Source organism: Dacryopinax primogenitus (genome assembly GCF_000292625.1).
Source record: "Dacryopinax primogenitus strain DJM-731 SS1 chromosome Unknown DACRYscaffold_12, whole genome shotgun sequence".
In the NCBI taxonomy this organism is placed as follows: domain Eukaryota; kingdom Fungi; phylum Basidiomycota; class Dacrymycetes; order Dacrymycetales; family Dacrymycetaceae; genus Dacryopinax; species Dacryopinax primogenitus.
The window spans coordinates 954,754-967,436 of record NW_024467209.1 but is presented as its reverse complement, the minus strand read 5'-3'; the positions used below and the strand labels follow the sequence as shown (position 1 = coordinate 967,436).

The window sequence follows — 12,683 nt, the reverse complement described above, 5'->3', positions numbered from 1 at the left end:
ACATCCTGAGCCAGGCTGACAATGCTGCCAAGAAGACTAATGGATTCGTTGTCCACCGATCCCAGTACAACATAGCTATCCTTTTGACGAGCTTCCAGTTCTTGGCCACGTACAATCACGCTCGTCGACAGACTTTCAAAAGCTGCTGCCAGGGCATCCCTCACTCTAGCTGCTGCCGATGACCTCGATATATCGTTCCCTAAGAAGGGTGAAATCATTCGCGGCTCTAAGTTTCATTTCAGGCACAAGGGATGCAACGTACTGATGTCTACCGGATCTTCCACCGAGATCGTCATGCGTGGAGGTCCTCGGAAATCGGCCCCCAGCCATCCACGTTTTTCCCTCGAGAAGTACGACCCGCCGTTCCGGATCGAGATCCCGACCTCTGAATAGTTGAAATAACGTCCGTAGAGTTCCAAGAAATCCAACAATAGAACTCCAAGATTCATTCGGGGATCGATCTCTTTCCGACGAATCTTCGGATGCATCTGAGACACTGTTAGTGCACAGGACGGCTGTAATTAGAAAATGTCGCCTTACTTGCAGGAAACTCACAACCATGCAAATAACTGTGTAGCTCCCAAACCCACCGCTGTAAGGTTCATTAAGCCCACGTTGCAGAAGGAATGCCTTGATCACCATGACGAGAGGGCGAACCGCTGGTAAATACCATAGAAAGCGATTGACAACAGTAACTGCACGCAAGCCATTTGTCTGGTTTACGCTGATATCCACCGCAAAATGCCCTGAATGACAACATCGAATCACGAAATGGTCGTTATGAGGGACAAACGGACGTACCCAGTTCCGTCACAAATTTGATGATGGGGACTACGGTAAAGATCAATGGACACATCCTGGGACGGATAACCCTTACCTCGAGCTTTCCCAATTAGATTAACACGTCGAGAAACCTTGGCCTGTTGTAATAAACAGCTGATTTCTGAAAGAAACGAAACGATTTGATCTTTCCTTTCGACTGATATACCATCATAATGCACGACGAGGTCGATATCGCTGTAGTCGCCCAAGTCAGTGGCGAGATTGTATGAAATAGAATGCGCGAACCCATTCGGAAAGTACAGCTGAGTTTCTTGGCTTCCAAACGCAAGCACTCTCGCAGAAGGCCACTTTCTGGTGATGGAACTGCGAATACACTCGATAACCATGAGACGCACACTGTGTTCCTCGTCCCTGGGTCGAATGTAGGTGTTGAAAGCGTCCACTTCGGCGTTTAGACTACATATACGTTAGTGATAACAATGGTGCACAGAGAGAAAACATGCTCAACATGTCTATGGCCGTCTCATACTGTGCATCTCGGACAGACTGCATCCAGGGCCTTGATCTCTCATGTAATTTGAGGGTTGTTGTATCCCGTTCATCAAGCACCGATGCTTTCCTTTTCACCCCCCGTCGTTGATCGTGAGAAGAGCCAGCCTTGACACCATCCTCAAGGGAAATATAGTCGTCTGCGTTCCGAATGGAAGGAGGATGCGATTTGGATAAGCCATTCCGAGCCATCTGGAGCAATTGCCAAGAGATATGGTATGTGTAGCGTGCACCAGATTAAGGCATGACCGTAACAGTGGCGGTTGTACCCGATTACGTAAGCGACCGCTGGGGTCGGGGACGACAGTCAGCTTTACTTTAGTCGACCACCTGTCCTTACATCGACGACATGCATCCCCATCTGGCCACCCCGGAGCGACAACTGGGTAAGTGATATTTGGAACGCCGTTAATCGCGTCAAAGAAGCTGAGGCATTGCAGTGTGTGGCGACTTCATACAAGCCTTGGAACGATGTCATGCATCGGGATGGTGGTTTCGCTATACAGGGGGATGCAATGAGGAGAAGGACGCCTTGCGAATGTGTCTGAGGCAAGAGGTCCGCTCGTCAAATGCCCTCTCTTTTCTTCTTTTGATCAAGTATGGGACAGAGAATTGATAGAACCCAAAAGAATCTGGAGAATGCACGACTACGCCGTGCATCGTCCCAGCAAGCGTGGCAAGAGATGCAGTCCGATTAGCCTTTAATTATGCATTGTATGATCAGCATTGTAATATCAGACACCCCTCTCCTCATCGTTTCTTGTATTTCACTGTGGGCTCTCTAAGCGTGAGGTATTTACAGACGGCTCAAATCTCTTCCCCAGATCCCCTTGTTTCGATATGTCAGTCATGAGCGAAGGTAGGAAATCAGATGACAACTTACGCGAATGATCCAGTCAAAGAGCAACAGTGCCCTCGTCCTTGCAGATACAGATTCTGACCAATATATACTCCTGCAGATGACTACTCAGCTGGTGCCCGTGTAATCTTGGTATTTCCTTACCTCCAAGCGTACATGGCGATGAGACCGCCAGCGAAAGAAGTCGAGCCAAAATCAAAGACGGCAGCATTTCCCACGTAGGCCAGACTACCGAGATGCATGTACCTGCCATTATAAGGATAAGTGAATGTTGTCACAGGTAGCAGACGTACCGAAATGGACGGAAAAAGGCCTCATCGAAGTCGATGATCTGATTTTGGACCAAGGTTTGTTCATGTTTCGCCAAATAATTGAATTTCCTCCCAATGTATTTGCCTTGCTGAGCAGCGACTTGAGCGGTCTGGCTAGTGTGTCAACGGGGCCAGGGAGTAGCAGAGTGCAAACTCACCGCGGGTAGCGTGGTGATTTTGGAGCTGATGTCTTGCAACAAAGCCGTCAATTCATTCAGGCCAAGACGATCATCACGGTCAGAATCGAATGCATCGAAGATCTCACGCAGATGTTGTAGGTGGGCTTCGGCGAGAGGGACCTTCTGCTTGATCTTTGCAACTGTCGTAGCGATGTTAGAACCATCGCTCCGTCACATTGTCCAACATGTTGTTACCCATAACCTGCCATTCATTGAAATCAATTTGTCCATCGTGATTGACATCACACTGATCTGCGAGATCCAGAACGTGCCTCACAAGGGAAGTCTCGATCTGTCCTTACAGTCAGATGATGCGTCCCAACGTGCTAATCTGGACACTCACGGTGCTGGCATCCCCAATTGCATAGATACCCGGCGCCCCTTTCACACGCAAGTGAGCATCGACTTCAATTGCCTGTGGGTCTGTCAATCATCAAGCATTTTCGGGAAGACGCATGCTTGCCTTCTTGTGAACTTGATTGGGCAGAAGGGCCACCATGCGCTCCACGAAAGGATTCATAGCAATCCCCGTCGACCATAACACAAAACCAGCAGGTATCTCGTGCGTGGAAACCTGGCCACTTGGGTCCTTTTCGTCATATAGCACTTTGCCTGGATGGACCGACTTCACACTGAAAAGTAATCAGATAGACTCACACCTTGGACCAAGACATACCGCCCATTGACAATGAGTTTCACTTCATCTCGACGAAACTTTTCCTGCACCAGCCGCGTCAACAAGGCCTTCACTCGGTGTTTATAAAACATATCAACACACCTCAGCGTAATTGGAGATGTGTTCAGTGTAAGTATTCAGGATGTGATCGCGAGACTGGATGATAGATATGGAGACTTCTTCCCGGCACAATTTGGGATACTAAGAATCCTCAGAGAAGCGGAAATCAAGGGTTGAAGAGTTCTGACATAATTCATGATATCTTCTTGGCAGAGGTCATATATTTCCTTCATCGCAAGCAATCAGGTCCCCGGATTGTTCCAGAACCGCAGGAACGTACTGCAGCCGTCTCCACGCCCGTGGGACCTCCACCACAAATGACAAAGCTCAACAAGCGCTTGCGTTCCTCAGGTGAAGTTGTTGGGAGGCTCGCGGTTTCAAAGTTATCTGTATTACACCAGGTAAGAGCAGCATTCATACTTAAGTGCCTGATATACGATACCAAGAATGCGGCGCCGTATGGCTTGCGCATCGGCTATCGTCTTCAATTGAAAGCAGTTTTCGAGGCCGGGAACGCCGTGTGTGCTTGAAACGGAGCCGCATGCAATGATAAGCTTGTCATATCTGAGCGAGAGATTCAGCAATCCATTTAGGACTCGTCCTGCAATGCAGTACATACGGCACATAGAGGCTCCTCTTCATTCCGTCCGGTAGAGTAGTTTCAACTTCAAGGAGACGCTCGCCCAGGGCACAGTCAACAGCCTTCCCGGTTATGAAATGACCATGAACTCGGGCAACAATTTTCCGGATCGGCTCAATCAAGGAACGAACTTGAACTGTGCCAACAGCAGCAGCTGGAGAGTCAAAGCATGAGTATCCTGACAGCAACAAATTGGGGGGAAAAAAAAACAAAAAAAAACATTCACATGGTAACAACGGTGTGAACCAGGTGAAAGTGTCAGGTGCGATTACTGTTACATGATAATCGCCTGGGTGAAGTGTCTTGAGCAGCGACATCGCGCCCCAGCCGCCCCCAACTATCACAAGCCGTGGTTTCAGGGCAATTTTCTTGTTTTCTTCATCTTCCTCGTCGTCCACTAGAATACTTGCAATAGGAAGGTTCTTTGGGCCGCCTGTTTCGGGACGGAGAGCAAGTGGACTGACAGGCACTCGGTCCACATGTTTGCTTGAATATGTGAGAGCGTCATGGCCAAGAATGACGGCACCGGTGGTCAGGAGACCTACAGCCGTCGAAGCGACTAGATAAGCGGACCATTTGAAGATGAGAAAGGTCCGACGAAGGTACAAAGGAGCATTAGACCGAGGCTGTTGAGCTTGGGCCCACACTTGAGTGGTGGCAAAGTGACGAGTTACCGCAATGTGTCGACTTGGAGAGACAGACTGGGCAAAGCTGGACGACAGTCGTAGACAACGGGAGAGGCTCATTGCGCTGTGGGTCGGATCAGGGCTGCAAGCCCAGTCAACTGATTGTGCCCTCGTAGTGACAATCCACTTCTCCGTTTCAGTGTTTGAATATTCATTTCCGATTGGTGACGTCAAAAGTCCTGGCACTGCCACTCGTGAATCTGATGCAGCTAAAGCTGCAGTTTCAACAATATCAAATTGCAACTCTGAGGGTCGTTTTTCACTGGTGAGCGCCTAGCAATGACGAGTGGCCTTTATTACCCAGCCTTTTCAGTGGTTGTGTGTGTTCTTCGAAACTCAGAGATTAGTCAAACTATATATAAAAATAGCACACAGCCACTCGATGCAATATTCTGGTCATGTGATTTTCATACCCGAAGGTGAATGAGCACAGCCACGAATAAACTAAGTGCAGCGTGAATAGAGTGGTGCACGCCGATTGAGAGGTGGGCCTGCAGTGCGGGCGCAGTACACCAAATGAACCAGACTCTCTGTAGGGTAACTGTCCTATGTCACCTCATATTGCATAACGACTTGACACTGGCACGTCATTGACATGCTCCTCTGGATCTCCTGAACGGCCCGGAGGAAGGGGTTGCCCAGCTTTGGTCTTCAGGCCACAGAATATATTAGAGGGACCTCATTTGTAGATACAGACGTTTGTTGTTTAGCTGGAGCCCATCTGTTTAGCGAGCTGTTCAGCCTTAGCTTTGACGTCTTCGATAGTTCCAGCCTATGCGTCCATGTAAGTAAAAGCTAACTGAGTTGTTTCTCTTGCTAAATACTGACCATGTAGAAAGCAGACTCTGGTAGGGAGTCATGCATGCCGCTGAGGATTTCTTTGAAGGAACGGACAGTGTCTTTGAGAGACACAAGCTTGCCTTCGATGCCGGTGAAGACTTGGGCAACCTGGAAAGGCTGTGACATGAATCGCTGTGGTCGGATGTTAATACTGCTTCAAGGCCTGTGACGGTCATTACCTGAATTTTCCGGGCCCGTTCCACCTTGGAAACGTGTCAAAACAGATGCGCCCATGCATACAAACAAATTACTGACCGTAAGTTTGTCTTCCTCGGACAGCTCATCCATCCCCAGGATGGCAATAATATCCTTTGCAAGTGTCAACGACTGGCGAAGAAGTCAGAGTTGCTACATGCCTGGAGGGACTTGTAGTCCTGTAGGATCTTTTGGGTGGCGGTGGCAATTTCGTAGTGTTCTTGACCAACCTAAAATGATGCCACGTCAACACATTGCGGTAGGACGATCATGTAACGCACAATACGAGGGTCCAACATACGAGATTTCGAGTCCAGGGGGTCCACAGCAGGGTAGATACCCAGCTCAGAGATTGCACGGGACAACACGGTGGTAGCGTCAAGATGGGCGAACGTCGTAGCAGGCGCAGGATCGGTCAAATCGTCGGCAGGTACGTAGACGGCCTGCACAGATGTGATGGAACCCTTCTTTGTCGTAGTAATGCGCTCTTGCCTTCATCGCGTGTTAGATTGCAAGCGACCAAGGGGACAAAGCACGTACATGCCACCCATGTCTGTGGAGAGAGTCGGCTGATATCCTACAGCAGACGGGATACGACCGAGCAGGGCTGACACCTCAGAACCAGCCTGGGTGAACCGGAAGATATTGTCAATGAAGAGCAAGACATCTTGCCCTTCCTCATCACGGAAGTACTCCGCAATTGTGAGCCCAGTAAGGGCAACACGGGCACGTGCGCCAGGAGGCTCATTCATTTGACCGAAAACCAGTGCAACTTTGGACTCGCCCTCTAGCTGAATGACACCAGTTTCTATCATTTCATGATAGAGATCATTTCCTTCGCGAGTGCGCTCGCCCACACCTAATGGATGGCATAACTGAGAAGTGGATGAAGGGATATGGAGAGGTCACTGACCACAGAAGATGGAAAAACCACCATGTGCTTTGGCCACGTTGTTGATCAGCTCCTGGATAAGCACCGTCTTTCCTACACCAGCGCCACCGAATAAGCCGATTTTCCCGCCGCGAGCGTAAGGAGCAAGGAGGTCTACAACTTTGATTCCAGTCTCAAGGACTTCAGCGGTGGTCGACTGATCGACAAATGCCGGGGGCTCAGAGTGGATGGGATTCAACCTGTCACCCTTGATGGGACCACGTTCATCAATTGGTTCCCCAATGACGTTCATGATGCGGCCGAGGGTTCCCTTGCCAACGGGAATTCGAATCGGGGCGCCGGTATCAGCAACTTTCTGACCACGAACCAAACCTTCGGTACCATCCATGGCAATGGTGCGAACTGAGTTTTCTCCGAGGTGCGATGCAACCTCTAGGACCAGGCGACCACCGGCGAAGTCTTGAACTTCAAGGGCGTTGAGAATCGAAGGCAAGTCTTCGGTCTCGAATTGCACATCGACGACTGGTCCTATCACAGCCTTCACCACTCCGATCTGGGCTTTGGCCTCAGTGGCATAAGAGCGGGCTGTGCAATGGTAAACCGATGCTGGCTAAGGTGAACACAGAGGCGCACCCGAATTGTTTTGTGTAGCAGGGAGAATACCGCGCACAGCGGTAGTTTGAACGACCTTCCCAGGAGCCGATAGCCTAGAGCCGGCAACCACTGTGGAAAAAAAGAGGTTGTTGGCCTTCTTCACCTGCAACGCAGAGCGCTGCAGGCGAGAGAACGGCCTGGTGCGCGACAGCATGCTACCAGTTGGGAAATGGGTTGGAGGAGAGCAAAGGTGGTTGGAAGGAAGGGCAGCGGGGAAATACGGGCTTCAGAACGAAAGACGGAAACAGATGATGCTTATTCAGGGCAGGCCCATAGAACCCCCTCGTCGGCTCCGAGTTGTCCGTCTCCTAGAACTCCGAAGTCCATGGAGAGATTCAAGTAATATGTAGCAAGGTGCATACCGAAGTTCAGTTGATTGACATGCAGTCAAGTCATGGAAATACCTGCCTGTTTAGAGTTTAGTAATAACATTCATTCATGTATGCTTTCTTTAAATAATAAATATTAGGGATCATTAAAGAGTCTGCTTGCAATACCCGTAGACTTGTTATTCAAGGAAACGTATACCTTATCTGACGGGAGTGTTCTGGTTTTCAAACGCACTGCCAAAAACTGAGTCAAAAACTAAGATAAGGCTAATGACGTCTTAAACATTCAGCGCCGGACGGCTGCCAGTATCTTGTTGACGTCCTGCTACCGGCAAGCTGACTTTTCGCACGAAGTAGAACTGCTTCACTTTCACATTTCAATATTGACTGTCACATCTTTCTCGCGCGCAGTGGTCATTCGCCGCACTTGACTGGATAGTGATATTGGCTCTGTTAAGACGTACAGGGACCCACGCACTCGTAATCATGGCGCCAGAAAGCAGAGAATTTGCTCTTAGTCCGCAGAACGAGTTCCGATTCGAGTTAGATCCTGGTGAGACTCTTTCGCTGAAGGTGCGCTACAACATCCTTCATCTGCCCCCCCGCCCCCCTAAACACCTGCCCCCAGCTTCTTACTGGTCGTGCTGAACTATATGGTGCTGAGCTCCCACAAGAACGAACCTATACTTTCGCGTCCGAATATAAGGGCGCCGTGTTTACTTGGCATGGATGTACTTTGGAGATGAGTGTTTTTGTTAGGTCGTCACCTGCACCTGAGCCTGACGCCCTGTGTACGTTACAGGGCATGCCTCCACTGAATATGTAGCTGAAGAAACTCCGATGGTCTCCTATCTGAACTGTCATATTGCTTCAGAGCAAATGCGCGTGCGATCATCCATCGCTCGTCGACATGGCATCGGGAACCAAACCCAGGCCCCACGCGTTCTCATGCTTGGGGCAGAAAATAGTGGCAAAACAACACTTTGCAAGATCCTGTTGAATTATGCTCTCCGTGCTGGGCAGAGTTGGTCGCCGTTAATCATCAACCTCGATCCGTTGGATGTAAGTGGAGAGGCTGAATATTGGCTGAATTTTGATCATTACATTCCAGGGCGCTTGGACTGTGCCAGGAACTTTGTCTGCATCTCACTTCACCTCCCCGGTTGTTGTCACTTCAGCTGATAACCCTTTCGGCACGACCGCCACTTCAGCTCCTGGCTCCTTGTCGTTCGCGGGCCTTTTACCCCTGGTCTTCTGGTTCGGCCACATCGACCCGAAACATAACCTGGACTATATGCGACGACTCATTTCTGCGCTTGGGGCGAAAGTAGACCAGCATTATCAGGACTATCCTGAATTTTCCGCTTCTGGCATCTTCATAGATACTCCGGCCGCATTCGCGAATCCCAACCAATCTCCTGGTCAAAGCATCGAGAAGTACGCACTGATAGGGGCATGTGTCGAATTGTTTCGTGGTAGTTGTTTTTTTTCCTCTAGTTAACTTTGCACTGAATCTACTTCCTAGTTAATACAATTATCGTGATGGGGAACGAAAAATTGACTGTGGAAATGCAGAAGAGATTTGCGGATAGCAGGCATGGCGTTTCCGTCGTTAAAGTTCCCCGCTCCGGAGGGGTGCGCATTGCATTTGCTTGGAAAGGAGCTACACTCCCGCTGATGCCTCACTACAGGTTGTCGATATCGACGCTGCCTGTCGTCGTCGATCAGTTGCACGTCAGCTTCGAGGTTACTTCTACGGTGCTCGTCACGCACTTCGAGGAGAGAGAGAGGAGGATAGTGACTTCGACCCCGAAGCCACTCTCGCACCCACATCCTCAGTGGTCAGTTTTGACGGTCTCCACATATATCGCATCGGCGAAGGTACGACTGTGTCAGTCTGATCCCCTGGAGTTCATGATTGAGTCGGTCTGTGCATAGAGAGCCTGGCCCCGTCGTCAGCTCTTCCGATTGGAGCCCCACGTGCGATCTCGACCACCCAGCCCATTGTAGTGGACCCGTCTTCCCCGATGCACCAGTCTCGCCTACTAAACGGGGTGCTCGCCCTCCTTGGTCCTTCCGCATTGTCGGTTGTCCAGAACGACCTCAGTCAGCTTTTGGAGTGCAGTGTTGCAGGGTTTCTCGTTATGTGAGAATAACGTGCGTTTGATGAGCAGGCTCTAATCGTCATACAGAACCGCAATAGATCAAGACCAAAGGACAATGACGGTCCTTGCACCATCTGCCGCGAGTGTAGAAGGCCGCATAGCTATTTTAGGCTCTATAGAATGGGTTGAAGGGTGAGCTCTGTACTTGTATGCGTGTGAACGATCTCTATGCTTCACATTCATGTGCTTTCACTCGTATCCCAGAATGTATTATTTGATCAGAAAAGCTGCTCATAAACCTAAACACAAACGATGATTGTCTATTGTTTTAGAAAAACAGGAAGGGGCATGGAAATATGCAAGTAGGAAGAAGTACAGTATGAAAGGATATGAAAAATGAATGACAGGCATACCGGAACTGAATATAAACAGAGATAACAGTGATCAAGCATCATGGTGAAAATCTAGTGGTTGTGGTATTGAGAACTAATGACTAGAATGGTGCTTAAATTGCTGCAGGTTCTCAAAGAGATCAGATCTAAAAGAAAGGTATGAGGGGAGGGAGTGAGTCTATATACTGCTCCAGGATGGAAGCAAACAGGAAGCAAAAGCATGGCTTGGAATTGTCTAGTGATCCATCCACATGGCCTTGGCCAGTGTCCAGGATTGATCCATAAATCACATTATGAAGTCACTGTAGTCCAGTACTTCTGAGTATTTTGGGGGTGGTGCAAGCAGAGCTGGCTTGGCCAATTTCCCCTGAGCAGCAGCACAATGAATAGTATTGTAACATAGATCTCAAGTTTCACACCCAAGTGTCATATGTTTCTAATGATAAAATCTGACATTCAAGCTCTGTGCTTATTATTAGTCAGCTTACTATAGTCACTGTAGTCAGCAAAATAGAGAGTTTCTGACAGGATCAAATTTCTTCAGTATCATATGAAAGAGCTCTTAATCAAAGTTGTGTCAAGGATGATGCACCAGTGCAGGAATGGCTGGGGCATGCTGCTTCCCTCCAGTCAGGGGAATCAAAATTAGGAATAGGTGAAAAAAGGGATGAAAATATCCCCTGACAAGAGAACCTGCCATGATACCTCAACCTCAGGAATAGCTGCCAGCTGAGGTTACATGCAAATGGCTATTCAGCACAGTTGTCTGGGTAGTCTCCAGCAATTCTACATTGATATACAGTGATGAGCAAAAATAATGACCAGGGTCAGACACATGCTCCATCACTCTGCTCATACACCTTGTATTGCCTGTTTCTCAAGTGTTTGCTTGTCAACTGTTATTGAAATTTGACATGGTTATCTGATCTGCTGCCGATGATATCCCTCCTCCTCAAAAGAAGCACACACTGTATTCACAAAGCAACACCAGTTTATTCACTTTGGAATGCAGGCATGGCTTGGGCTTTACATCACACAAGCCTCAATCTTGCCAAGCAAGAAAGTAAGGGCATATGGCAGGCATTTTGTTGATTATGTTGACATCACACCAGTTGTGCACAATAACTGATCACCATCATGTAAAGACAGAGCCATCAAATGAACCTGCTGCTGTCATAATGCATCTACCAATATAATGAATGCCACTACTAGAAGATAGTTAGTCCACTCTCTGTGGCTCAAGCAATCCAAGGCTTTGACAGTGGTATTTTTGTCAATACAGACTGTAACCAGCAACTCAGCATACCACAATACACCAGACACTTATGAGGCCTGGTCTTGTGGGTTGAGCAGCCCCAGGGAAGCCTTTTCTTGATGAGAGAATTGCACAAGGGACAGTTGGAATGTGCATTGGAACAGGAGAACTGGACTGTGGAGGATTGAAACCAAGTGGGGGTTCTCAGATGAGTCTGTACAGCATCAGTATTTGGGGTTCCTTTGGGTGAAGGTGGATGGAGTGGGATGGCTGCAACCTTCAAAGGAAAGGTCAACTGGATGAAATATGCCAATGCAGTGGACCAGGGATATCTCATAACAACCAATTATATTTATCAACATAGCAATGACAAAAAGAGCAAGGCTCCTGGTGTCATGCAATGGCTCAGTGCACATAAAATCTACCTTATGGACTCACCACTATGGCAGTACCTCAAGATCAAGCTTTGGAAATGTGTCTCAGCACCAACAATAGTTGAAGAAGTGTGGGGCGAGGCACCATTAGAGAAGTGGAATGAAATTACAAGGGATTACATCAAAAAGTTGTCTCATCCCATGCCCTGGTGCATAGCTGCATATATCCAAAATGGATATGATACCAAATAGTATCTATGAATTGCTCAGAGACATTTATTTGTGCAATGTTATTAACATGTACATACAAAATAATATGTCTAATGATGAATGGACATTTGAGGTCTAGCAGGTGACTGAACTCTGTTGCTGGGCCAAAACAGGGGCTGTACAGGTCACATCCTGAGGAGAATGCATCATTATCCCAGTATATCATATCAGCCATTTCATGCCTATGCACACAAAATCTAGGAAGCTTCTGCATGCTGGTAAAACCTTCACAGGAAGAGGGTTGTCACAGACCTTTCTAGCTTCTCAGAGTTGTTTCCATTCTGCATGCATGTGTTTCTGTCCAACAGGATGTTTTCCAATAGGTGGAGTTACTGGTTAGAAGCAGCCCTAACTAGTGACTAGCTGATAGCCAAGGACCAGACCCAGTTGGATTATTGGGGAGTTCCAAGGGGGTCCCAAAATAGGTCACTGGAAGGTAGCAAGAAAGCAGGGCTTATGTTCTGTTATATTGACTAAGGTTTTCTCAGAGCTCTGAGGTACAATCCCTGCTTATATATAGCTGCTTCCCAGAACCCAGGAGTCCAGGTAAGTTCTGGGGGCTCCTCCTATGAGTCTCACCAGGGGGGGTGGGGGGCAATGACTGCATCGAGATATTGAAACTTCTGCACCTTGA

General features: G+C 48.4%; 5 protein-coding genes across 5 annotated transcripts; 2 read left to right on the top strand and 3 right to left on the bottom strand.

Moving 5' to 3' along the window:
* Positions 1 to 233: 233 nt before the first annotated feature.
* On the bottom strand, positions 234 to 1,238 carry DACRYDRAFT_54183 (Nucleotidyltransferase; the record flags this gene model as incomplete). The annotated part of the gene is made up of 5 exons (XM_040775237.1): positions 234 to 488; positions 541 to 746; positions 802 to 831; positions 878 to 1,017; positions 1,069 to 1,238. Coding segments are annotated over 5 exons (801 nt in total), but the record flags the coding sequence as incomplete, so codon positions are not given.
* A 443-nt stretch (positions 1,239 to 1,681) lies between these two features.
* On the top strand, positions 1,682 to 2,030 carry DACRYDRAFT_54344 (UPF0287-domain-containing protein; the record flags this gene model as incomplete). Its single annotated transcript, XM_040775244.1, has 3 exons — positions 1,682 to 1,718; positions 1,773 to 1,888; positions 1,941 to 2,030. 3 exons carry the CDS (start codon positions 1,682 to 1,684, stop codon positions 2,028 to 2,030), a joined length of 243 nt encoding a protein of 80 aa, XP_040627702.1.
* Positions 2,031 to 2,048: 18 nt separating this feature from the next.
* DACRYDRAFT_23133 (FAD/NADP-binding domain-containing protein) lies at positions 2,049 to 4,836 on the bottom strand. The gene is made up of 15 exons (XM_040773114.1): positions 4,284 to 4,836; positions 4,037 to 4,211; positions 3,860 to 3,981; positions 3,698 to 3,804; positions 3,606 to 3,644; positions 3,460 to 3,558; positions 3,358 to 3,401; positions 3,145 to 3,313; positions 3,025 to 3,096; positions 2,877 to 2,973; positions 2,661 to 2,821; positions 2,485 to 2,612; positions 2,336 to 2,437; positions 2,216 to 2,285; positions 2,049 to 2,161 (listed from the first exon to the last, which is right to left on the bottom strand). Exons 1-15 carry the CDS (start codon positions 4,801 to 4,803, stop codon positions 2,129 to 2,131), a joined length of 1,938 nt encoding a protein of 645 aa, XP_040627701.1. The 5' UTR covers positions 4,804 to 4,836; the 3' UTR covers positions 2,049 to 2,128.
* Positions 4,837 to 5,232: 396 nt separating this feature from the next.
* Positions 5,233 to 7,518, bottom strand: DACRYDRAFT_23131 (ATP synthase F1 beta subunit). Its single transcript, XM_040773113.1, has 9 exons — positions 7,304 to 7,518; positions 6,692 to 7,255; positions 6,319 to 6,637; positions 6,060 to 6,270; positions 5,940 to 6,008; positions 5,839 to 5,892; positions 5,763 to 5,786; positions 5,572 to 5,715; positions 5,233 to 5,515 (listed from the first exon to the last, which is right to left on the bottom strand). The coding sequence occupies exons 1-9, from the start codon at positions 7,476 to 7,478 to the stop codon at positions 5,450 to 5,452; spliced, it is 1,626 nt and encodes a 541-aa protein (XP_040627700.1). The 5' UTR covers positions 7,479 to 7,518; the 3' UTR covers positions 5,233 to 5,449.
* Positions 7,519 to 8,139: 621 nt separating this feature from the next.
* On the top strand, positions 8,140 to 9,954 carry DACRYDRAFT_89724 (uncharacterized protein; the record flags this gene model as incomplete). The annotated part of the gene is made up of 8 exons (XM_040776930.1): positions 8,140 to 8,226; positions 8,282 to 8,399; positions 8,456 to 8,715; positions 8,765 to 9,128; positions 9,179 to 9,288; positions 9,345 to 9,534; positions 9,592 to 9,799; positions 9,846 to 9,954. 8 exons carry the CDS (start codon positions 8,140 to 8,142, stop codon positions 9,952 to 9,954), a joined length of 1,446 nt encoding a protein of 481 aa, XP_040627699.1.
* Positions 9,955 to 12,683: the final 2,729 nt, after the last annotated feature.

Coding starts and splice junctions, on each gene's coding strand:
- DACRYDRAFT_23133 (XM_040773114.1), bottom strand. CDS start 4,803: ATGAGCCTCTCCCGTTGTCTACGACTGTCGTCCAGCTTTGCCCAGTCT. Junction 3,402..3,459: donor ACATCTCCAATTACGCTGAG/GTGTGTTGATAT, acceptor CGGCTGGTGCAG/GAAAAGTTTCGTCGAGATGA. Junction 2,974..3,024: donor CAATTGGGGATGCCAGCACC/GTGAGTGTCCAG, acceptor CTGTAAGGACAG/ATCGAGACTTCCCTTGTGAG.
- DACRYDRAFT_23131 (XM_040773113.1), bottom strand. CDS start 7,478: ATGCTGTCGCGCACCAGGCCGTTCTCTCGCCTGCAGCGCTCTGCGTTG. Junction 7,256..7,303: donor TGCTACACAAAACAATTCGG/GTGCGCCTCTGT, acceptor ACCATTGCACAG/CCCGCTCTTATGCCACTGAG. Junction 5,893..5,939: donor AGGACTACAAGTCCCTCCAG/GCATGTAGCAAC, acceptor ACACTTGCAAAG/GATATTATTGCCATCCTGGG.